This window comes from Onychostoma macrolepis, chromosome 19, assembly GCF_012432095.1.
Source record: "Onychostoma macrolepis isolate SWU-2019 chromosome 19, ASM1243209v1, whole genome shotgun sequence".
NCBI lineage: Eukaryota > Metazoa > Chordata > Actinopteri > Cypriniformes > Cyprinidae > Onychostoma > Onychostoma macrolepis.
In genome coordinates, this window is record NC_081173.1 from 32,383,467 (window position 1) to 32,409,291 (window position 25,825).

The following is a 25,825-nucleotide window of genomic DNA, read 5'->3' on the forward strand; positions in this document are numbered from 1 at the left end:
ATACATTTTATTTAGATCATTTTTATTTTAAAATGATTAAAATTTTACATTTTAATACATTAATACATATTTAGTAATTGTTTTATTTTGAATGTTTTTATTTTAAAAGCATTCTGAATGGCTGCAGTTGATCGAGTGTTGATATGTAAGTGTCGTGTGTGTTCTGAGCTCATGTTTGTGTTCTGGATGAGCGTCTGATCCCGTGTCGAGGGTTTTGTGAGTTGTTGTTGGTGTTCTGTGATCCGTCAGCTATGTTCCACACGTCACTGAGTTAAACGAGTTAGAATGAGTCAGATACTGTGTGTGTGTGTGTGTGTGTGTGTGTGTGTGAGATGATCAGTGTATGAGGACTGCTGGACTGACACTTGCCTGTAAGACTGAATACACATAAACTCTGTCACAGTTTCTTTGTTTTATTATTTATTATTTATTCATATAGTGATGACTGATATATGTCAGTCTAAGCGATTATTCTGCCATGCATCTCTAGGGTGAGTTCAGGTCAATTCAGCCACTTGTTTCCTCAATCAGTGATATAAAATGGTCTGATTTTACTATATCGATCTATCAGTTTGTCAGCCGAACTCCTTTGAGCTCAAATATTCACTTGAATTTCCCCTGAGATTTTAAATTAATAATTTAACAACATGTTCACCGTCCTCTGATGACAATTAATAGTCACTTGACCTGCAGCTCAACAAATAATGTCTTTTTTTCTTTTAGTAAGTATCTTATTTTGATTTAATAAAATTAAATAAAATTAAAGTAATTTATTATTTTTATTATTAATTAATGTTATTACTTGAATTGTATATTTTATTATATAATATTTTGAAGTTTTCAAGTATTTTAATTTTACATTTTTATGATTTAAAACATTTTTAGTAATAGAATAATTGTTTTGTTTGTTTAAATATTTTATTTTTAAATCATATAATATAATTTTTTCAGTAAGTTTTATTTGAATTGTTTTTATTTAAAATAACTTTATTTTGCAATTATTTATTATAGATTTGTAATTTAATATTTTATAATATGTTTTTAATTTTTGGATTGTTTTTCTTTTTAATTGTTTTCATTTTAAAATTATTTTTTATTTTACATTTTATGATTTAAGGCATTTTTAGTAGTTGTGCTACATTGATTGTTTTATTCATCAGTAATTGTTTAATTGTATTGTTTTTATTTTAAAATTATACATTATTTCATATTTTCATCAACTAATAAACCCCAGTTTGGGAAACCCTGTTCTAGATAACAGTATTGGCCACTGAAGATCTCGTATCGGTGGATTCAGTCGTCTTCATGCGTCTTCACGCGTGTGTTTGTGTAAGTCACTCTCTCACAGCTGTGATTGAAAGCAGTGTCAGGGTGTGTGTGTGTGTGTGTGTGTGTGTGTGTGTGTTTGTTCTATGTTCTGATGTGCGTCTGACAGCTGATTGACATGTTAACATCTCTGCTGTCAAACAGACCTTCCTGTCTCTCTCTGTGTGTGTGTGTGTGTGTGTGTGTGTGTGTGTGTGTCTATCTGGATGTGTTTCTGACACACACACTCTGTGCTGAATGTTGATCTCACACTTGGACAGAGAGAGCGAATCCCGCCTGCTGTATTTATTAGTGTTTGCATTGAGGGGTCAGAGGTCAGCGCTGGTGTGTGAATTGCACTGCTGTGTGTGTGTGTGTGTGTGTGTATGTGTCGGTGAGCAGCTTTGTGTGCAGGATACTAATGCAGCTCATCTCAAATATGTCAAAGAGGCAATTATAACCAGTGTCGGGGAAAGTTACGGTAACACTTTAGAATAGGGAACACTTATTCACTATTAACTATGACTTTTCCCTCAATAAAGTCCTAATTTGCTGCTTATTAATAGTTAGTGCGGTAGTTGTTAAGTTTAGGTATTGGGTAGGATTAGGGATGTAGAATAAGGTCATGTAGAATAAGGCATTAATATGTGCTTAATTACTACTAATAAATGGCTAATATTCTAGTAATATGCATGCTAATAAGCAACTAGTTAAGAGACCCTAAAATAAAGTGTTACCAAAGTTACTTTTAAAAGTAATGCATTACAATATTGCATAACTCCGTAAAAAAGTAACTAATTACGTTACTTAGTTACTTTTTATGGAAAGTAATGCATTGCGTTACTTTTGCGTTACTTTTTAAATCTGGGCTTGTTTGTTTTTAATATAAAAAAAGTTGTATTTTTTTGGCCCTTTCACACCAAAAGTCAAATGAATAAGCCTCAGGCTAAAGGTCTGCGCGGGACTGTGTTTTAATCCCGCCAGGTTATATTCCGCACCCATCCGCTCACGCAATATATTCACTCTTTGTTCTCCCGCTGTCCGCTTAGACTAATTTTCTTCCCGACCCGACCGTTCCCCTAAATTTAGATCTCGTTTCCAGAATCTCACATTTAAATTTCCGCTGCTAAGAGAGAGATAGGCTAACAAATAAATGTGTAGTCTGCACAAAATTGTATTTGTAATTTTATTTGTCTTGTCAAGACACAAAATTTGTTTAACATTCTGCTGTCAACAGCAGGAAAAAAGTGTGACAGAGGAAATAAAAATGTAGGTTGTAGATTTGTTTAACATTTTCCTGCATGTCAACACAATAGGAAAACGTGTTGCAGAGAAAAATAAATAAATACGACATCTGTCATTTAAAATTATAGGCTATAAGCAAAATATGAACAAAACCGAGTTGAACGTCCTTCAAGGACAGCGCATCCACACTTTGCTCCATCCTTTTTCTGCTCTGTCACTGATCGACAACCTCCCTGTTCTGTCTGAGGGCTGTATATTCACCTCCACTACAGCCTGCTCTGAGAACCGTTATGCTGCACACAGACCCCGCAAATAAAATGCATGACGCAAAAAGCAGCGGTCCATGCGTGCAGCGCGTGCAACAGCCCTGAGTGCAGGCTGTACTGGTGGTCAATAAGAATAAAGCACTGAATCTATACTGTTCTGAAAGGAAGTTGGAAACGGGATATTGTTATACCGCCCGCTCCTGTTCAAATTACACCAGAGTTACCGACCGCTACCGCGTTTTATTCGGAAATAAAATACATTGATTATTTTTAGTGCTGTCAAAATTAGCAAAATTGGTAAATTTTCGGAAACTTTCCAAAAATCCTCTTAAGATTCACAAAAAAATCCTGGAAAGTTTCCTGAAATTTACTGGAAATTTTCCACCTTTTTGCAACCCTAGTTGTAAGAGTAGGCTGGATGTAATATCGAAGGTTGAGAACCAGAAAGGCGTAAGCGACATTTCACCAACTTTACAGGAGACCCAAAACAAAAAATTTACCATAGTTTGTGTACTGATTTCAATTGTTTATAATAAAAATTTGTACACTCATGGATAACAGTACTTTTGCCAGTAGAAAGAGTTCATTAAGAGCTTTCATTTGATATATATATATATATATATATATATATATCCATTTCACCAAAAATGTCACTTATGCCCTTCTGGTTCTCAGCCCTTGATAAGTCATGCATAGAATTAATACCTGATGCACCATCTATGCGTAATGCTGCGTCTGAGACTAAATCTTACATCTAGTAAAAGGTAGGTGTAACGTGAAAAGTCATGATTTGTTTGTACATTATTACTTTTTAGGATTCGTGTCTGTTAATTATTACTGCAGATGTGAATTGAAGTAATGTTTATGGTCTTTTCATGCAAGATATGTGATATTAGTTGCGAAGTTCGTTGTAGAATACACTAGAGGTCGACCGATTCATCGGTTTTGCCGTTTAATCGGCACCGATAGTTGATTGCCGCAACTATCGGTTATAGGCAAAAATCCATCCCGATAGTTTTCCGGTTTGCAACCGTTGCTGGAGTGGCTGAGAAGGGTCCGCTGGCATTATACAGCACGAGAGCGGCCTCTAGAGGCGGAAATCACTGACAGCACGTGTTGTTTATTTTGACACGTGACACTGCGCGCTGCACAGAGCGGGAAACTCCAGACGCGCATTTAAATACAGCCAACAGAAAATCCTGCCGCGGAACAGAGCGCCATTCACATAGTTTTCTATTAAATTACATTATATTTGTCCCAAATCGTTGTGAATGTACATAATGACTTCACCCTAGGCTATAAATTATGTATTGTGCATTTTTCAGCAAAACCTTTGTCTTTCTGTGGCTCTAATAAAGTCTATATGCTTCATATAGAGAGCTGTAATAGATTGCGCTTTCTCATCTAGGGTGCAGAATGATGTGCTTGAAGCAACATGGACTCGCAGCGCTTATGCACATTAGATGGTTATTTAATTATCGCGACAGGCCTAGTTGCACCAACGAGTTTTAGTTGGTGCAACAGGTGTAAATATTTATCGTAAAGCTGAACGTTGCGTAGGATTTACACCAATTTTTTAATGTCTAGCTGGTGCAACCGACCCCTGGTGATGAGGAGCTTCAGTAGAACAACACTGCAGTCAGTAACTGCCGTTATACTGAGCTCGTAGCGCATGCTGTAGACCAGGGCTATTCAATTAACTTCATTTGAGGGCCGGATTATCGAATTGAACATTTGAAGGGGGCCAAGGGGGTGGGGGGCCGTTCGATCTTTTTCTGGGGGGTTTATAAAATTGGAAATTAAATTTAAATGCATATTCAGCAGTTAAATGAACTAATATTACTAACAGTAACATCTATAAAAGGTTAACATTAGTGTTGTCTACCACTCAATTAAAAAAAAATAATCTAAAAATATAAGAACAATTCCCTAGATACCCAAAATAAAGGCTTAAACATCTAAAAAACGCACATTTAAGGGGCTCCTCTTTTGGTGAAAGTTTTTAGACAGCTTTCTAAATGGCTGCCAGACAGTGTGAACACATGGAGACTCATATCTCAGCGTGCAATGATCTGATTGACTTGAAATTATAGGAGGTATATAGTAACAAACACATCAATTGGTTAAGACATCAAGTAGGATAATACATAATTTTTTCTTTTTATAATCTGAGCTCAAAAATAGAAGTGTGCTTAATAGGTACGTCTACCATAACAGTTTTCGAGGTTACTCGCCTAGACGGGTATTTTGACCTATTTTGAATGTATTTGTCCATTGAAGCGCATGAAGATGTTGCCTGAGATGCAGCTCTGTATATGCTCTGTGCGCACAGAACACACTGAATAGTTGTCTTTCACGTCTTCTTGCGCTTGAATGCTTTAAAATCACTTCGAATCCGATCGGAGCAGTGACAAATCCGTCAGCTGTCCCAAGCATCTTTCACACTGATCCTGAACCATCGGGCAGTCCTTATAGTTGAGCTCTGGTAATAAAATTACAGAGATGTAAGCAAATATGTCATTTTTTATCATGAATTTAATCGCCAAAATATGACTTTTTTCCATATTTTAATCAAAGCTGAATTTAATAAAATATTCAAACAAAATATATTTTAAAAGATTTATGTTATCCTATATGTTGAATTTTTTTTTTGCTAAGCTTGTCATAATGCATTTTATTTTATTTATAAATAAGTAGTTGATAAAAATGCATGACAGAAGAACATCTGAATGGAAGAATAATATGAGGGCGACAGAAAATCAGCCTTCAGTTCAGTTTCTTATCGATGGCATGTGAATATCGAGAGCTGTTTCCCAGAAGAGTGAAGAGCTTGTGTACTGATATCAGGAGAGCTGAATGTGTGAGTGTGTGTGTGTGTGTGTGTGTGTCGTGTCTGGTCAATATCTTTAGGGCATTTCTGATTTATTGCTATTATCTTCTGTTGTAAGCAGTATTGCTGGTTTTTTCTGTGTTTTCAGGAGGGGAAAGAAGCACAGTGTGATTTTACGCACTCAGCTGAGCGTCCGTGTTCACGCGTGTATCGGTGAGTCTCAAACACACATCAACACACACATCTGAGCGAACATGAAGCATCAGTGATCAGTTATACAGCAGCAAGGCCCTTCTGCTCACCAAGGCTGCATTATTTGATCAAAAATACAGTACAAATTGTGAAATATTATTGAAATTTAAAATAGCTGTTTTCTATGTGAATATCTATTAAACTGTAATTTATTTCTGTGATGCAGCGCTGTATTTTCAGCATCATTACTGCAGTCTTCAGTGTCACATGATCTTCAGAAATCATTCTAATATGCTGATTTGCTGCTCAACAAACATTTCTGATTATTATCAATGTTGAAAACAGTTGTGTTGCTTCATATTTTTGTGGAAACTGTGATACATTTTATTTTTCAGGATTCACAGATGAATAGAAAGTTCAAAAGAACTATATTTATTTGAAACAGAGACCTTTTGTTACATTATAAATGTCTTTACTGTCACTTTTAAACAATTTAATGCATTCTTGACAAATAGAAGTGTCTTTAAAACAGCTGTTTTAAATTATGATATTTCACTAATATTTTTACTGTATTTTTGGTCAAATGAATGCAGCCTTGATGAGCAGAAGAGACTTTTTCAGAAATCCTTATTCTGTAATACCGTGTGCATTATTAATAGTTTTTACCGTGAGGAAGTGCAAAGATCTCAGTAGTTGTCAGACTGTGAGTGACTGGTGTCAGCGAGTCTGTTATAATCATTATAAAGCGTTTGAGCGTCTCTCTCTCCGTCTCTTTCACTGATTGTGCGTCTATTCCTGGATCACGGGTCAAGTGTCTCATTGGCTGCTGCCGTTAGAGATCAGGAAGGGTCAAAGATCAGGGGTGGGGCTTTGATGCCCCTCTCATCAGCTTCATTAAAATTCACACTTGACTTCCCAGCATGCCTTTGCATGTGGTCGCATTTCCTGTGTCAGCGCAGAGGGACATTTGTCACCTTGTGTGTGAGTGTGTTTGCGCGCGTGTGTGTGTGTGAGAGTGTGTATGTGTGCGTGAGTGTGTGTGAGTGTGTGAGCACTTTTGTGACATATAAGGGCATGAATTTGTACAATGACAAGGGTATGACAGGTATTACAACGTGAAGGTGGTTTATGAGGACATTGTCCCATGTCCCCACTTTTCAAAACGCTTATAAATCACACAGAATGGAGTGAATTGAAAATCTGAAATAGCAGACAGTCTACTGTAAGGGTAGGTTTAGGTGTAGGGTTGGTGTGGGACAATAGCACATACAGTAAGTACAGTATAAAACCATTACGCCTATGGAGAGTCCCCACTTTTCACAAAAACAAACGTGTGTGTGTGTGTGAGTGTGTGTGTGTGTGAGTGTGTGTGAGAGTGTGTGTGAGTGTGAGTGTGAGTGTATGTGTGCCTGAGTGTATGTGTGCGTGAGTGTGAGTGTGTGTGAGTGTGTGAGCACTTTTGTGACATATGAGGACATTAATTTGTATAATGACAAGGGTATGACAGGTATTACAACGTGAAGGTGGTTTATGAGGACATTGTCCCATGTCCCCACTTTTCAAAACGCTTATAAATCACACAGAATGGAGTGAATTGAAAATCTGAAATAGCAGACAGTCTACTGTAAGGGGTAGGTTTAGGTGTAGTTGGTGTAGGACAATAGCACATACAGTAAGTACAGTATAAAAACCATTACGCCTATGGAGAGTCCCCACTTTTCACAAAAACAAACGTGTGTGTGTGTGTGTGTGTGTGTGTGTGAGTGTGAGTGTGAGTGTGTGTGAGAGTGTGTGAGAGTGTGTGTGAGTGTGAGTGTATGTGTGCCTGAGTGTATGTGTGCGTGAGTGTGTGTGAGTGTGTGTGTGTGTGTGTGTTTGAGTGTGTCTGGGGCTTTAAGTGGACAGATGATGAGTTTTAAGTCTCTAGCCACCTGCTTCCCCTTGACTCCCACAATCCCACTGGATTTACTGTTGTGTTGATAGAATCACTGCATCACGTGATCTTAAGTGCTTTATTGCTTTAATATACGTTGTGTGCACATATTCAGACATACACAGGATCGTGTAACTCTGTCTGCGAAACACGGACAGATTCAAAGAATCCAGTCATAAAAATAGAATTCACTGTGTAATTTCACAGAATTTTGGATTTCACCTTTTAATTTTAGAAAATCTATTGTTAGATACACAGAAACTTTACTATAACAACCTAAATAAAAGTTAGACAGAAATGTATTAGTATTGTACTGTCGAACATACTTCTCGTAGTAATAATAATAATTATTATTAATTATTATTATTATTACTATTATTAATAAAACTGTTGTTTATATTAATAATATAATTTAAATAGAAATTATTTTAAGGAATATCACAATTAATCTTCAATGTTTTAATTTTAACAGTAAAACTGTTGGGCAGCAAATTGTTCACACGTTGGTATTGTTTAATTAAACTGTTAAATAAATTAAAATGTAATTAATTTTAATGACAAATTAATTAAATTTTGAATGTTTTATGCCTTCATTTGAATACCACCATTTTTGCATTAAATTATAAATCTAGAAAAATAAAAGTAGACAACACAGAATATCTAAAATAAATAAATAAATAAATATAACATTTTATAGGGGACATTTCATGTTTTTTTTTCTAAACTTTTATGAATTCAATTGATTTGGCATGCTTTTTAATTATTACATTTTATTACATCAGGATGGATCTGATCTGATCTGATTTCATTGTCGTCTCGGGATCTTCTTGAGAATGTCTTAATCCTCAGCAGACCCCCGAGTGATTATTACTGAGAGTAAAACAGCGGAGCGGGAAAATATACAGTGACAGAATGACTGTATTTATAAACTGGACTGACTTTATGCCCTTCAGTTAGCACCTGGGAGTTGATGAAAAGCAGATTATTAGTTAAAGGGATAGTTCACCCAAAAATGAAAATTCTGTCATCGTTTACTCACCCTCAAGTAGTTCCGAACTATCAGTTCAAACTGAACTATCCCTTTAAATCATAAATGTAAAAGTAAAATAAATAAATAAATCCAAATGTAAATTAAACCTCCAAGCAGCATTGAAAGGGCACCCGGTGGCTTTAAGAAAAACAGAGCATTTAAAGTGGTCAGTATACTAGGAATAGCCTATGTCAAAGTCATTCAAATGCACCAAACGTCCTACTGCCAGTTGGTGGCGCTATAACTACAACTAAATATTGGCATGTAGATGTCTGGTTTGGTGCAGATTGGACATTGCACGTTTAAGTTAGTGTAAAACAAGAAGTCATTTCCTGTTGCCAGCAGGTGGCGCTATGATTATAACAGAATATTGGCCAGGACTCTTATCGAATGCATGAAATTTGGGGAACATCGTACATTGTATGGCTGAGTTATAACAACTTCCTGTTTCAAAAATTTGAAATGTAAAAATTTGTCACGCCACCACGGACACGCCTTTCAACGAAAACTCAAGATCTTTGCAATTTAACGTCACAAAGGGCTTTAGATTACACTGAACAAATTTGGTGTTGATCTGAATTAATCTCTAGGAGGAATTTGTTTAAATACAATGCTTGAAAATGGCAAAAATGGCATCAAATTTGCAGAGAAAATGAAAAGTAGCAGACTTCCTTCCTGGGTTTCGGACTTCGTACCAATGGACTTTTTTGTAGGTGTTGGTGTGTTACGTGTGTCTACCGAATTTCGTACATGTATGTGAAACATAGCTCCAGGGGCTCTTTGTTCCAAATCTTATAGGTGGCGCTATTGAGCCATTTTGCCACACCTACTTCTGAAACCCATATCAGATGTGTGTGCAAAGTTTCGTGAGTTTTCGAGAGTGTTTAGGCTCTCAAAAATGTGATAAATTTCGGAGAAGAAGAAGAAGAAACTAAGCAATTTCAATAGGGTCCTCGCACCATCTGTGCTTGGTCCCTAACAATCAAAATAAAAACACTTGCTAAATATATTTGGCTTACTAAATGATATATTTTCTTTGTTTACCTGCATGCTGTTATAACATTTATAATACAATACATTATTAAAATCCAGAGTTGCATATTTTAATATTATTTAATGGATCTAAGCTAACATGAACTAGTGAACAGTTGTATGTTTATTAACTAACATTAACAAAAATTAATGAGTTGCTTATTGTAAGCATTTGCATGTTCTCTGATCTCAGTTAATAGTCAGAGAACATGCGAATGCTTACAATGTGTTACCATAAAAATTAATGAAAACTACATAGACAAAAAAAAAAAACACAACAAAATTACTAAAAGTTTAACTAAAATGAAAATGAAAAAAATAAATAAATGTAAAATATAAAAAATAATTTAAATATATATATATATATATATATATATATAATGCTTATATTTATGTGTATAAATCTAGTTTTGATTGGCAGAATCCAGCGTGACAGTGTTATTTGAGAGAAGTGTTTTCGCTGAAGCTGATTATGTAATATTGACAGTAAATCTGAACTGAATCTAGAATCTGTTTTCTAACTTCAGTTTGGCTGTTTTGAACTCAAATGATTCATAATGTGAATCAGTTGTAACATTGATTCATTCGTTCAGATCTTTTGATTTGAGTCCATCGAGATCCAAATGAGCAAGCAGCTTGATCACGTGATTATTGAATGTATTCACTCGGTTTGCTCAGCGGCTCCGTCTGGAGTGAATCAGTGCTCTGATATCAGAGCTGAAGTGCCCCTGTAACTGATATAACGAGGTAATTTTAGCAGCCGCTTGATGATCTGGATGCCGTTTGCGCAGCAGTGTTTCTGTGATATCTTTAGAAAGTGTTGACAAGTCAGAAACACATGAAAGAGAGACTGCAGAGGTCAGAGAGAGGAGGAAGAGAGCGAGATTTAATTACCTGCTGGATCACACTCCAATAATGCACTAAATAGATATATTAGGGGTGTCAACGTTAATGCGTTAACGCATGCGATTAATCCCAAAATTTTAACGTGTTAATATTTTTTTATGCGAATTAATCGTTTGATAAGGTTTGACCCCAACTTCTTCCCGTCATCGCAGCGCGGAAGGTTATCTATCATTGTGTGATGAGGGTACAGCAGTGTTGCCAGGGTAACGATAGCGGCACAAGTGGACTATTTTGAAAATACAGTCACGGGAAAAATTACAGAGCTGTGGTTTGTGTTTTTGGGCTACTTTTATAATATACCACGGCCGCCCAAAGTGTATATAGACAAATAAAAATTAAAATAGATCCTTTTACTAATGTGTATTTTATTTGGAATGTATCCATGGCAACTTAAGAACGGAGAGGCGGTTGTAACATCAAACAACGTGAGTTTCAGCAGAGCAGCAGAAATAAACATGACAACAGCCACTATAGATTAAATAAGATAATAAACACACGATTATGATATTTGTATGTGATTTTCTGGAGGTGAATGTGTACATCTGAAATGTTAATTTGTGCAGCGATATAAAAGGCTATAAATAGCATATTTTAACAACAGTAAACGACCAAATTCCACATGTGATGGCAAAAGGAAGTTATTACAAACACTCGATGGTGGTTTGAAGTGAGTTCTGAGTAAAAGTGTATTAATCTCATAAATTGTCTTATGTAGCATGATGCTAATATTAGCTCTAATGCAGCTGCAGAACAGGTCCAATTCTTCTTCATAATGCATTTTGTCATAATACTTCACGTAAGGTCGCAAGAAATGTTTTGTTGTATTTATTTAGAAATACTTTTGATAATAGTTGGGTAAATGTATACTGGGATTGAAGCGATGTGGCTTGGTAAACGTTTTATTGCCAGTATAAAGGCTGATAATGGCTGAATAAAAACAAAAGAATAATGATAAAAGAATAATAAGGATTATGTCTCATACCTGACTGAAGTGTGAAAGGTTCTGTTTCCTTAAACTAGTTCGTCATGCATTTCTTTATTTTAACACATTTACAGGTAAATCCTAGTATTTTAAATTTGTGATTAATCATGATTAATCACAGTCCATGACTGTGATTAATGCGATTACATTTTTAATCGATTGACATTTTGATTGATATATATATATATATATAGGCTGTATTTAGAATTCAATTTGAAATATCAAACTAAATATTATATGAGATTATTATTTTAATGTATTATTTGATACTGTATATTATTCATTTTTAAATGATAAATTTATAATTTTTTATACAATTATATTTTTAATCTACATTTTCCAGCAATAAATATTAAATAAACATTGTAATAAATTAAATTAAATGTTCATTTATTAAATTTATCGATTTATAAAATGTATTTATTAAATGTTTATTTAATATTTTAATGTGTTTATCGTATATATATATATATATATATATATATAGAATTATTTATAGAATTATGAATTTACATTTTCTTGAGTTAAATTCATATATACGTAAATATATTAAATGTGAATTAAATTAATGTTTAAATTAAAATTACAATTATTTAAAATTTAAAACATTAAATTTAAAATGATTTTCATTTTTAATTAGAGCCTGACGCTCATTGTCCTCAACAACAGCAGTCAGTCGCGTCTTTAGAAACCAGCAGCTTTTACAGGAAAAATGATTATGTGTGTGTGTCGTGTTGTAAACAGAGGTTGATGGCTTTACAGTCTGTGAGCAGAAACACACTGATGTTAAACTCATAACCTCAGAAAACACACACACACACACACACACACACACAGTCCTGCCAGTATGGCTGAGAAACACACAGGTAAACGCCAGCAAAACTACACAAACACACAAATTCCTGCCAGTGTGACAGCTGCTGAAAACATCTGCATGATTATGTCATCTAGCCTACTGTTCGAGAGAGAGAGATTTAAATCAGTATTATTTTTGTATTTTATATTTATGTATTTAATTTTGTGTGTGTGTGTGTGTGTGTGTGTCTGTATATATATATATATATATATATATATATATATATGTGTGTGTGTGAATATATATATATATGTCCTGTTGCATTAAAAGCCCAAAATAAAAAATGTTCAACAAACAAGTTTATACACAATAATTTTATATTATTTTTATGGTATTGATTTTTATTACATTTTATTTTGTATATTTATATACTATATATTTATATATTGTTTTTATATTGTTGTATTTATATTTTAGATTTTTATATGTAAGTTCATATTAAATGTAGTTCATTCTACAACAAGCACACGGTTTTATACACAATAAATACTTTTATAGTTTGTTTTCATGTTTTTTATTTTTATTTTATTTTATTTTTATTTTATTGTTTATTTTTACAGGGACAATGTACAATTAGAAATAATTGAACCAGAGTTAGCTAATAGCTAATTTACATCTGCTGTCCCTGGGCAGGTAAACAAATAAAATAACATACAATATTACATATACACCACATAAACATCACAATACATATATCCAAAATATAAAATAAATATATATATACAGTATATGAAAAAACACAGAACTTACAACACCGTCATTAGTGGTTACAGATTTGTTCAGATAGTAGCCAATGCTTAAGATTAATTTTAAAAACTGTGAAACTGTCAATACTTCGGATGTTTGTAGGTAAGGAAGTCCATAACCTCACTACTCTAACCGAGAACGCTGTTTGCCCAAAGACTGTTTTTCTATACTGCGGTACTAAATCTCCCCTAGCAGATGCTCTTGTCCTACCGGCACTGCCGTTATGGGCCAGGCATCCCCTAAGAGGAGGGGGAGCAAGATTATGAATAATTTTGTACATCAGGCATACATCACTGTAAAATACAAAATTATCAAAATTAAAAAATAAAACTTTTTCAAATAATGATGGTGCCTTGTTTTTTTTTTTTGTCTAGCACTTTCAAAATTTGTTTATAAAGAGAATACACAGGCTTAAGTGTAGTCGCACCTGCCTGTGACCATGTTGTTATACAATATGACAAATGAGGGAAAATCAAAGTATGTACAAAAAGTAGTGCAGCTGATTGAGACAATTGATGCCTGATGTGTTTAAAATTATTTAGATTAAATTTAACATTATTTATAATCCTTCTTACTTGTTTTTTAAAAGATAGGTGCTGGTCAATTATTATTCCTAAATATATGTGTCACACATTTAATTGCTTCACCATTAAATACAATGTCTGGATTCACCGCATTATGTTTTCGTGCAGTGAAATACATGCAAACTGTCTTGCTTACATTAAGAGACAGACTTAGACAGAGAAAAACTTCCACTAATGCAGATGTCAATTTGCTTGCAACAAGTTCGGTTAGCACAGGCTTGGAGATTTTATCACAGAGCGTGGCCGGGCAGCAGTTGGTATAATAGCCCTTCCATTGTTCAGGATATTTGAATATACAGCTTGATGACTCCACTGAGCGAAGACAGCAAGGTCCGCGCGCTCCACACCACTAACTCGGCCCGACCAGCAACAACGGAGCGGAACCAGCAGAAGAGCAAAGATGTAGATAATCATGCCACCTCCATACGCGATGTTTCCACTAAATTGCCTTAATCCAATTCCATTTCTCGATTTGAAGTTTGATTTGCAACGAAAACCATTCTTATTGAAATTAGTCTTGTACTTGTATTTGGTTTTGACCGAGCAAACTCCCGCAGCACCTGCCATAATGCGTATTTACGGTCTATTTATATTTCATATAGTTTTATATTAAAAGCTTTACTTGTATTTGTGTAATTTGTATTTTACACTGTGTCACTGTATTTTACATTTGAACTCAAAATCACATCTGATAATCCACTAACTAAAGTTTATTAACACCATTAACCAGTTAATGGTCTTACATGTCAGAAACGAACCGTCACACTTATTAACATTTTTCATCACAGTTATTTTAACCACACAATTCTTTAATGGACATCTATTTAAAGGCACAAGCAGCTCGTGGCTCTCACACACTGGTCTCTCTGTGTTTTTATGGGCTGATTGTTTGACTCGGTCATTGTGTCTCTATCAGTTTATGAGTGTCGTTTATCTGTGTTTCCTCTCTCTGCATCAGCTTGTCATTGTTATTTGAGTTTATATCTTGTGTGAAATGGAAGTGACAGAAACCACCTGACCATTAGCATACTGTGTGTGTGTGTGTGTGTGTGCAGCTGTCGTTCGCTGGGCATTGTGGGATACGATGACATCACGGCATTCTGGGTCACAGCAGGCATGAAGGTGTGAAGTCTGGGAACTTTAGTGAGAATGAGTGTGCCTGCTCTCTCTCAGGTCCTGTGGTCTGTCTGTTATCTGGGTTATTTTTATCTTTCAGAAGCACAGGAAAGGCCTTATGGGCAATTATAATATCATGTGAAGTCATATTTCTGTGTCGCAGGTCACATTCAATTTTTAAACTGCTTGAAAACTCATTCGATGTTTTATTTGGTCTTCAGATTTTGTTATTTAGGGTCATAAAGTCTTTCACATTCAGGGTCATGAATGTGTGAGTAAAATTTTGGGTTTTGGAAACTACTGGAAACTTTAATTTTATTTTTTAAAGTTTTTTTATTTATATATATTTTATATATAATTTTAAATTAAATGCAGTTTACAGTACAAACAATTTTATACTCAATAAATATTTTTAATTAATTGTATATTTTGTTTATTTTATGTATTTACTATTTTATATGAATATTTTATATTAAATGTAGTTTACAGTACAACAAGCTATTTTATACACAGTAAATAATTTTTATAGCTTTTCAATTTTTAAATTTCTCACTTTTCCATATTTATATATTTAAAATTATTTATTTTATTCATATGTATAATTTTGTATATGCACTGTGTAGTAGCACGACACCTGTGTTTTGCATGGGTTAATACATATATATGTCACGTTTACAGATTCTCAAAAATTCTGCAGATTTTCCCGCCAAATCAGTGCAGCAAATCCCTAAAAACGTCTGTGTAGTAATCCGTATAATGGAGTAAATGTGGGTCAGTGACCTCTGACTGACCAGGTCAGACTTTTTGCAGTTCGCTGTCGCTACGGTAACAGGGTAGCATTCGGATGCAGTGATGTCACGGCTAGAAACAGGAAGTGACTTGCACAGTTAAAGCGGCGTGAAGCATGCGGTGCATCGGATCTGGATCTCCGTTTCAGACACACGAGCCGCTACAGCTGCTGATATAAATAATCACACAGCCATGGATCAGATATCAGCCTCAGCACACCAACAGCATACATTTATTCACTTACTCAGAAACACTGGAATCAAACTATGCAATGTGCGTTTATTCATAATGCATTATGAGGCACATTATGATTATTTTGCCAATAGCATCTTTAAAGTTTAGCCTGCATTTTATTATTGTAAAAAGTATGGTTTAATTGTTTTTTATGCATTATACTCTTTAAATGTGTGCATATTCATAGGCATGTAATATAATATAAAATTATATTTTAAATAAGAATATTATATGCCTTTGTACTTTTGACTGAATTGCCTTGTAACTTTTATGATGGCTGTTGTTGTTGTTTATTAAATGTTATTATTCAATGAATAATATTTTATATAAATAATAATAGTAATATTTAGTATTGGGAAACAGTGTTCATGATGGTGTTTTTAGTTACATTGTTCCGCCATTAGATGGTGACAAGACTCAGGAGTAAAGACTTTTAAATTGAAAAAGATCATTGTTTCGTAAAGCTGATATTGAATTATTTATTTTAACACACTGATCTCCAGATTCTAAATATGATCTAAACCAATTTATTGCCTGCTGAGAGAAGCTAAACTAATTTAATTTATGTAGGAGAATTTCATGATTCACAGTATCAAATGCCTTTTTGAGATCTAAAAACACTGCGCCTACTACATTGCCATTATCTAAAGCTCCCTTAATAAATTCTGTGAGAAAGCAGTTTGCCATTTCTGTCGAATACTTAGGCCTAAAACCAAACTGTTTAGAGTGAAGTAGATCATGTTTTTCTAAATAGTTGATAAGTTGTTCAGCTGAAAGGAGAGTACGACAAAGATATCGCTTTCCTCAGCGGACATTCCAACTAATGTTTTATTGTGAATATGAGATTGAGCTGAAGAATGAATTCTGGATCAGCTGCAGGTAATCACTATACATACTACACTGCTTTTACTACAGTAATACAATAAACTTTTAATGAAGCAGCTCAACGTTTCTTTTTTACTAGTTCTAAAGTGACTTTTATGAATTAATAACGTTATTAAATTACCTACGGCTGAATCACAGCTGTGCCTAATTACAGCCATATCTCACGTCTACTCGTGTGATATTGCTCACGTTTATACTCTTATGTATTTACTTTTAGTGGTGAATGATTTCTGCAGTCGGATGTTGAGTTTGGTCCGTGAAGTCGTCAGGTTTGTGTTTGTCTGTCAGCCACATCAGCTCAAACAGCTCTTTTGAAGTGGATTTATGCTTGTTTTTCTGAGCGCTGGCTTTAGATGGAACTGCAGAGACGCGTGTAACATCTCATTACCAGACACATCTCACTCCGTCAGACGCCGCTGGATCACGATCAGCTGCTTATTTGGGGGTTTTCTGCGCTCAGCTTATTCTTTGGTTTTGGCTCTGAGTTCATGAATGTTTTCACCATTGAGGGCTAGATCTGTTTTCTTCCTGCGCTGGAGCTCATTGAGATTTTGGAGTGTTACTTCCAAATGAAGTACAAAAACATTTATATGTTGCTAGGGTGTTACAATTTGGTTGTTAGGGATTAGAGTGTTTTTTTACTAAATTGCTGTTGGTGGTTGCTAGGGTGTAGCTATGTGGTTGTTAAGGGTTTCAGAGTAGTTTTACTGCATTGTTATTCAGTTGCTACAGTATTATGGGTGGTTGCTAGGGTGTTGCTATGTGGAGTTTTCATTGGTTTTTACTGCATTGGCATTCAGTTGCTACAGTATTATGGGTGGTTACTAGGGTGTTGCTATGTGGAGTTTTCAGTGGTTTTTACTGCATTGTCATTCAGTTGCTACAGTATTATGGGTGGTTGCTAGGGTGTTGTTATGTGGAATTTTCTGTGGTTTTACTGCATTGTTATTCAGTTGCTACAGTATTATGGGTGGTTGCTAGGGTGTTGCTATGTGGAGTTTTCATTGGTTTTACTGCATTGGCATTCAGTTGCTACAGTATTATGGGTGGTTACTAGGGTGTTGCTATGTGGAGTTTTCAGTGGTTTTTACTGCATTGTCATTCAGTTGCTACAGTATTATGGGTGGTTGCTAGGGTGTTGTTATGTGGAATTTTCTGTGGTTTTTACTGCATTGTTATTCAGTTGCTACAGTGTTATGGGTGGTTGCTAGGGTGTTGTTAAGTGGAGTTTTCAGTGGTTTTTACTGCATTGTTATTCAGAGTTTTCAGTGGTTAAAGTGTTATGGGTGGTTGCTAGGGTGTTGCTATGTGGAGTTTTCGGTGGTTTTTACTGCATTGTTATTCAGTTGCTACAGTGTTATGGATGGTTGCTAGGGTGTTGCTATGTGGAGTTTTCAGTGGTTTTACTGCATTGTTATTCAGTTGCTACAGTGTTATGGGTGGTTGCTAGGGTGTTGCTATGTGGAGTTTTCGGTGGTTTTTACTGCATCGTTATTCAGTTGCTACAGTGTTATGGATGGTTGCTAGGGTGTTGCTATGTGGAGTTTTCAGTGGTTTTACTGCATTGCTATTCAGCTGCTACAGTGTTATGGATGGTTGCTAGGGTGTTGCTATGTGGAGTTTTCAGTGGTTTTACTGAATTGTTATTCAGGGTTTTCAGTGGTTTTACTGCATTGCTATTCAGTTGCTACAGTGTTATGGGTGGTTGCCAGGGTATTGCTATGTGGAGTTTTCAGTGGTTTTTACTGAATTGTTATTCAGGGTTTTCAGTGGTTTTTACTGCATTGTCATTCAGTTGTTACAGTGTTATGGGTGGTTGCTAGGGTGTTGCTATGTGGAGTTTTCGGTGGTTTTTACTGCATTGTTATTCAGTTGCTACAGTGTTATGGGTGGTTGCTAGGGTGTTGCTATGTGGAGTTTTCGGTGGTTTTTACTGCATTGTTATTCAGTTGCTACAGTGTTATGGGTGGTTGCCAGGGTGTTGCTATGTGGAGTTTTCAGTGGTTTTTACTGCATTTTTATTGAGGGTTTTCAGTGGTTTTTACTGCATTGTCATTCAGTTGCTACAGTATTATGGGTGATTGCTAGGGTGTTGCTAAATGGAGTTTTCAGTGGTTTTTACTGCATTGTTATTCAGTTTGTTGTTTTGTTTCCGCTGATTGCACAGATTGTTTTGAAACACACACTCACACACACACACACACACACACACACACATACTTGCATTTGTGGTTTATGGGGACACACAAGTATGTACAGTCTCAGTCTCTCGTGACTCTGTATGAGTGTGCTGTATGTTTAGTCTGTGTTTGGTCTCGTGTCAGTGGCTCATTCTGTAATTTTAGATGTTTTTTTGGTTCAGGAGTGTTTCAGCGTGAGGAAGCAGAGCCCAGCGGAGCTGACAGAGCTCACAGCAAACGTCCTGCTGTCAAACCGCAGGTGACCGCTGCAGTAACACCGCAGTACAGTCATGATATCAGCTGCTAATAACAGGACACTTCCATAATATACTACAACATTCCCATCAAGCGCTGCTGTGCTGTGAACATGAGACTGTGTGACGCGGGCCGTTAGTCCTGACCCTTCTGACTCCGTCTGACGGACAGCAGCTGCTGCAGAGGTCAGAGAGTCCTTAGACCATCTCGATCTGTAATACTGTACTGTACTTTATTATTGTAATGTAATGATTTTATAATAATAACAATACTAATTTATATTTTTATTATTTTATGGTTAGGTTTAATTTTAATGGTTCTTATTTTATTGTTTAGTAAGATTAATATTAGTTTCTTCTTTTTGTTATTTATGTTTTGTGAACTTATAAAATGCTTTAAGAGCTTTATAAGTTCTTAAATATATATGTCTTATATATGTAAATAATAATAATTTATAATAATAACAAAGATAGTTTTCAATTTATAAAGCTGTTCAAGATTTGCAATGATAATGATTGTTATTATTATGCATATTTTTATTAATGGTAAAGTTTGTTATAAATAAAAACTTTAACGTTTTATTATTTTATTTATAAATTATTTTATTATAAAGCGCTTTAAGATTTGTGTTAAGCACTTTATAAACTGAAATAATATTTGATTGTTATTCTTAAAGTAAAATATAATTTATAGTTTTTATTTTATTTCAGTTTATAAAGCACTTTAAGATTTGCAATAAGCACTTTATAAATGTAAATAATTTCTTCTTTTCTTCACATATTTTATTATTATTTATAAAGTGCTTCAGATTTGCAATGCTAATCACTTTATAAATTGAAATAATGATTTATTATTTTATTATTAATAATAAAGTTTTATTTTATTACATCCATTATAAATGCTTTAGGATTTACAATATGCACTCTATAAATTGACACAATAATTTATTAATAATAATAATAATATTTTAATTAATAAAATACGTTAATATTTTTCTTATTTTATGATATATTTGATCAAGTTTATAAATTGAAATAATGATATTATTATTATTATTATGTATCTGGTCTTACACCTTGTGCTCGTGAGTGTTTTATTAAGACTCTGTGTATGAATGAAGGAATCTGTGTTTGTGTCCAGATTACACTGCTGAGATTAACCAGTCGGGTCACACATAATCTGATTAGGATTTGGCCAGAGAACCGAAAAACCTGATGGATTACACCAGTAGAAACACACAGGACAATGAAATACACACACACACACACGCACTCACACACATGCACGCACTCACTCACACTCACAATCACAAACCATATATACCAGTACTCACACACACACACTCACTCACTCAATCAATCAATCAATCAATCAATCACACACACACACACACACACACACACACACACACTCACTCACTGACTCACACACACACTCACTCACTCACTCACTCTCCCACACTCACAAACCATATATACCAGTACTCACACACACACACACACACACACACACACACACACACACACACACACACTCACAAACCATATATACCAATACTCACACACACACACACACTCACAAACCATATATACCAGTACTCACACACACACACACACACACACACACACACACACACACACTCGCTCGCTCACTCACTCACACACACACACACACTCACTTACTCACTTACTCACTCACACACACACACTCACAAACCACACATGTTCATTTTTGTGAAAAGTGGGGACATCCCATAGGCGTAATGTTTTTTATAGTGTTCTTACTGTATGTGCTATTGCCCTACACCAACTCTACACCTAAACCTCCCCCTTACAGGAGACTTTGCATTTCAACTTTCCCCAAAAACCTCATTCTGAGTGATTTATAAGCGTTTTGAAAAGTGGGGACATGGGTCAATGTCCTGAAATGTCACCTTCACCTTGTAATAACTATGTCATACCTTTGTCATTATACACATCTATGTCCTGACTTTTCACAAAAACGCGCACATATATACCAGTACACTCACACACACTCACAAACCATATATACCAGTGTACACACACACACACACACACACACACACACAAACACACACTCACATGTGAGGCATGAAAACAGAGTTTCAGTGTCATTCAGACAACGCCGCTCGTCAGTCAGAGACAGCAGGGCTTTAATTAGAGATGGAAATATGACCTGGATGAACACAGCAGGAAGTGGCTCTGTTAGTGACAGGAAGCACAGTGTAAATCTGCAGCTGACTGATCTCAGGTCAGTGACTGATGTTCAGATGAAACACATGTGTTTTTAATGGCTCGGTGACGTGAACGACAGCTGCTTGTGTTCAGAGCGTCATCCCAAAAACACAGTCTCAGAAAACAGCAAAAACACACAGAGAGCTTTTATTATCAGAGACACAATTAACTGAAGAAACTAGTTCATAAAAGATAACTACATGAGAAAATATTGTGTACTACCAGCTAGGGGTAGACCGATATGTGTTTTTCAGGGCCGATGCCGATACCGATTATTACAGACCAAGTGGACCGATAACCGATATATTATGTCTGATGTAAAAATGAATATTAATGTCAAAATTAAGAATAACAAGGGCTCTGACAAAAACTGCCTTCCCTGGTGTTGATTGCACTTCTTACTCTTGTCATCCTCCATGCATCCATGTACAATAAGGGTAATATAAAGAGAGTTAAAAGTGGGGCCACTGCATGCTTCATGATTAAGCCTATGAATACTGTACTACAGCTAAACAGCTTGGGGAAATGAAAGTATTTGGCTTCAATAATTTACATGTTAGAAATGTATGTGTAATAGCATAACCTCTCATAATTATAATATAATAAGTGTAAATAATTTAATTGTCTTCATAGCTCCATTGTAGAAATTGTGAAGAAGACTGCAACTATTTTAATTAAACTATAATACTAATAGCCTGTTATAGGCACACTTGGTTCAATAGCCTATTGAAATGTCAAAATTTATGTCGTCCTAATCTTGGCCTGTGTGACAGTATCTTAATCTTGGCCTATGTGACAGTAATTTCGATTAGTTTTAATTTACAGTGCAGTGCAAATGAATCCATAAAACATTAATTTCAGTTATCTTTTAATCAAATGAGAGTTAAACTAAATTTTTTGGCAAACAAATGGGTTTACCATTAAAATTAAAACATGGAATAAATAGCGTATTGTGTGATTATTCTTTTAAACAAAAGTTGTTGTTGTAGTAGTAGTAGTAGATAAACCAAACTTTTATTTTGACGGGTTGCCATGAGGACCTCTTATGTGATATGACGATCGTTTTACTCAAATGAAACGGTCAAATGCTCATGAAGCAACTCTCAGAGCAGTTCTGGGGATGTTGGTCATGTATTTATGTCCTCATTTAGTGAGACGGCAGATGCTGAAAACACCGCGAGCGTCGCGCACTTCAGTGTGTGTGTGTGTGTGTGTGTGTGTGTGTGTAATCAAAACCGCGCGTCTGTGCCATTCACATATACAGAGAATTCATATTTAAATAAGTCTTTTTGCAGCTTAGTATTTACAGATACTAGTCCATAGCGCGAGTCAATTTAACTGACCTACTTTTGATTAATTCATCCAAACTTTGACGAACTCCGTGCGCAGTAAATTCCCTTTATATGACTGGATTCCGCGATTCCGTCTGCGTTTTCCCATCGCGGAAACCATAAATAGATAATATTGAGGTGTTTTGCAACTTCAGTGTAGTGGATTGTGATTCATTGCAACTTGAGCAACGTCTGCTGCTGCCTTTGAGAGACAACTGATGCGTGATGATCACTGAAACTGTAGCAAGCGCTTTCAGTGAGAGTGCCTTAGTCTTCCACATTGATTGGTCTGACTCGTGACTCCCAACAAATCAGATGCGCGGTGGGCGGAGACTGCTCGAGGCCACAGAGTGGTGAGTTCTGACAGGCTGCATCAGAGCCAAATAGCGCGTTTCAAAATTAAATAATTTTATCGGCACATCGGTTTTGAAAACGACCGATACCGATAATCATAAAAATGAGTAATATCGGCGCCGATAATCGGTCGACCCCTACTACCAGCAGTATTAGTATTAGCAGTAATGTAATATCATTAGATGCTATTATAGTATTTATTTAGATTTTTTAATTTTGTTTTCATTTTAATTTCAGTTAAAGTTGTAGCAATTTTATTGTGTTTTGACATTTTTATATGTGTATATATAGTTTATAATAATTTTTCATTTTATTTATTTATTGTTAGTTTAGTACATCAAGTCAAACTAAATGAATATGAGAAATGTTGCCAAAATATGTCTATATTTTCTAGTTCATGTCTATAGTTTCAGTTTTAGTTTTATTTATTTTAATACATCAAGTTAAAGTAAATAAAAATGAGAAATGTAGCCTTGGCAGCTAGCTGGGAAAAAAAAAAAAGAAGTATTTTTTTTATATACTATTAATCTATAAATACGCTAATACAATCAACCAAATATACTAATAAAAACAAGTATTAAATATGCAAATAACAATACTGTAAAATATGCTAATACATTATATTAATATTTGGAATTAGTATTTTTTGTTCCAGTTTTAATTTTTATTTAAGTTTTAGTTATTTTACTTTTAATTATTTTTTGTAAATATTTCCGTTTAGCTTTAATGTGTCTTTATTTTTGTTTCAGTTTTAGTCATTTTAGAACTTAAGCTTAAACTTATTTTACATCAGTTAGTTGCCAGGGTCAAGTTTTCATAGAATATTTCTATTTTATTTCATTACAGAATTAATAAAATTCATGAAAATAATATTTTAAATGAAGAAGCAGCACTGCAGTATGTGTCTCTGTGCAGAAGGACGTGTGATTTGAGTGTGTGTGTGTGTGTGTGTGTGTGCGTGTGCGTGTGTGTGTGCGTGTGTGTGTGTGTGAGTGTGTGTGTGTGTGTGTGCGTGTGTGTGTGTGTGTGTGTGTGTGTGTGTGTGTGTGTGAGTGTGTGTGAGTGTGTGTGCGTGTGTGTGTGTGTGCGTGCGTGCGTGCGTGTGTGTGTGTGTGTGTGTGTGTGTGTGTGTGTGTGTGTGTTATTGATGAGAACAGCAGCATCAGACTGATCGCGGAGCGTATGAAATCGATCGGTGATTGATCTGTGCTGTTAGTGGAGCGTGATGTTCTCGCCGGGGGGAAGGTGAACAGGTCTAGATCAGACTGAACCGGTTTGTGACCTCAGACTGCGGTCGGTTTGTTTTTCTTCTCTCTCTCCTCTGCTGGATGCCACAGTGTTTTCTTCTCTTTTATAGATGCTCTGAAGAGATTTGTGGTCTGAAAACGTTTGATTTTTTAGCATGAGTGTCTTTAATTATCGTCTGACTGATGCGCTGTCACTCGCTCACACTCATTCTCTCTCTCTCTCTCTCTCTCTCTGTGTCTGGATGTCTCTCGCCCAGCGCAGTGAATACAGATCAGGCGTGCATCTGAATGATCTGCTGTAGGATGATTGATTGATTGATTGATTCGGAGGGGTTTGTTCTCCTGGCTTCCAGCAGTAACTGTGTTTCCATGACATACAGACCCTGAAACACAGCACTAAATAACACCCCTCTCTCTCTCTCTCTCTCTCTCTCTCTATATATATGTCTCTCTCTCTGTCTCTAGAGAAGCTGTATAACTCCAATGGCCGTGACCTGAGGAGGGCGTTGTTTTCCCTCAAGCAGATATTCCAGGTATAAAAACACACATTTACTTAGTAATACGACCATATCGCATATTCTGTCACTCAAACATGTTATATTATTAAAACAACTTAAATTTAAGACCATCTGATGACCGTGTGTGTGTGTGTGTGTGCAGGACGATAAGGACCTGGTTCATGAGTTCGTTATGGCTGAAGGTTTGACGTGTTTAATTAAAGTCGGCGCTGAAGCGGATCAGAACTACCAGAACTACATCCTCAGAGGTTCGTTTGCATCCTCAGACTTATGAAAGTTACAGGAACATTTAAAATATGGCATATAGATGATGATTTTCTGTTATTGTATTTTCATCACCATATGAGGGAGAACAGTGCCACCTTTTGGTTGCCATTGTTATTACTAGGCTATAGAAAACCATGCTGTTTTTAATACAATTTATTAATTAACTGTCTTTAATATTGTTTGATAAATGTTTCTTCTATGTCACAATCAAGTCACAAAAACTGAAAGATATATTTTTTCATTATTATTTCTGTAATTCATCTGAATTCTTCTGAAATTAATTTCTGTATTTTGTAATTATTTTAAAATAATAATAACAATGGTTAACATTATTGTAATACAGTTATTTTTCATTCAAATTAGCAATAATTTAAAGCCACTCCAAATACTTCCTTGGTTCATACATTTTAAAATAATAAATGTTTAACTAATAAATTATTAAAACTAAAAAAGAACTAATTATACTTTATTTATAATATTAAATCA

General features: G+C 35.2%; 1 protein-coding gene across 11 annotated transcripts in view; it reads left to right on the forward strand.

Annotated features, from left to right (window-relative positions):
• fhod3a (formin homology 2 domain containing 3a) overlaps window positions 1-25,825 on the forward strand; it is a 71,202-nt gene that overhangs the window by 13,089 nt on the left and 32,288 nt on the right. For 10 of the 11 annotated variants that reach the window (XM_058753009.1, XM_058753008.1, XM_058753000.1 and 7 more), the window contains exons 3-5: window positions 5,795-5,859; window positions 25,020-25,087; window positions 25,215-25,320. In XM_058753009.1, the coding sequence (XP_058608992.1) occupies window positions 5,795-5,859; window positions 25,020-25,087; window positions 25,215-25,320 (239 nt within the window). The remainder of the gene's footprint in view (window positions 1-5,794; window positions 5,860-25,019; window positions 25,088-25,214; window positions 25,321-25,825) is intronic. The other variant, XM_058753006.1, reaches the window with a different exon arrangement.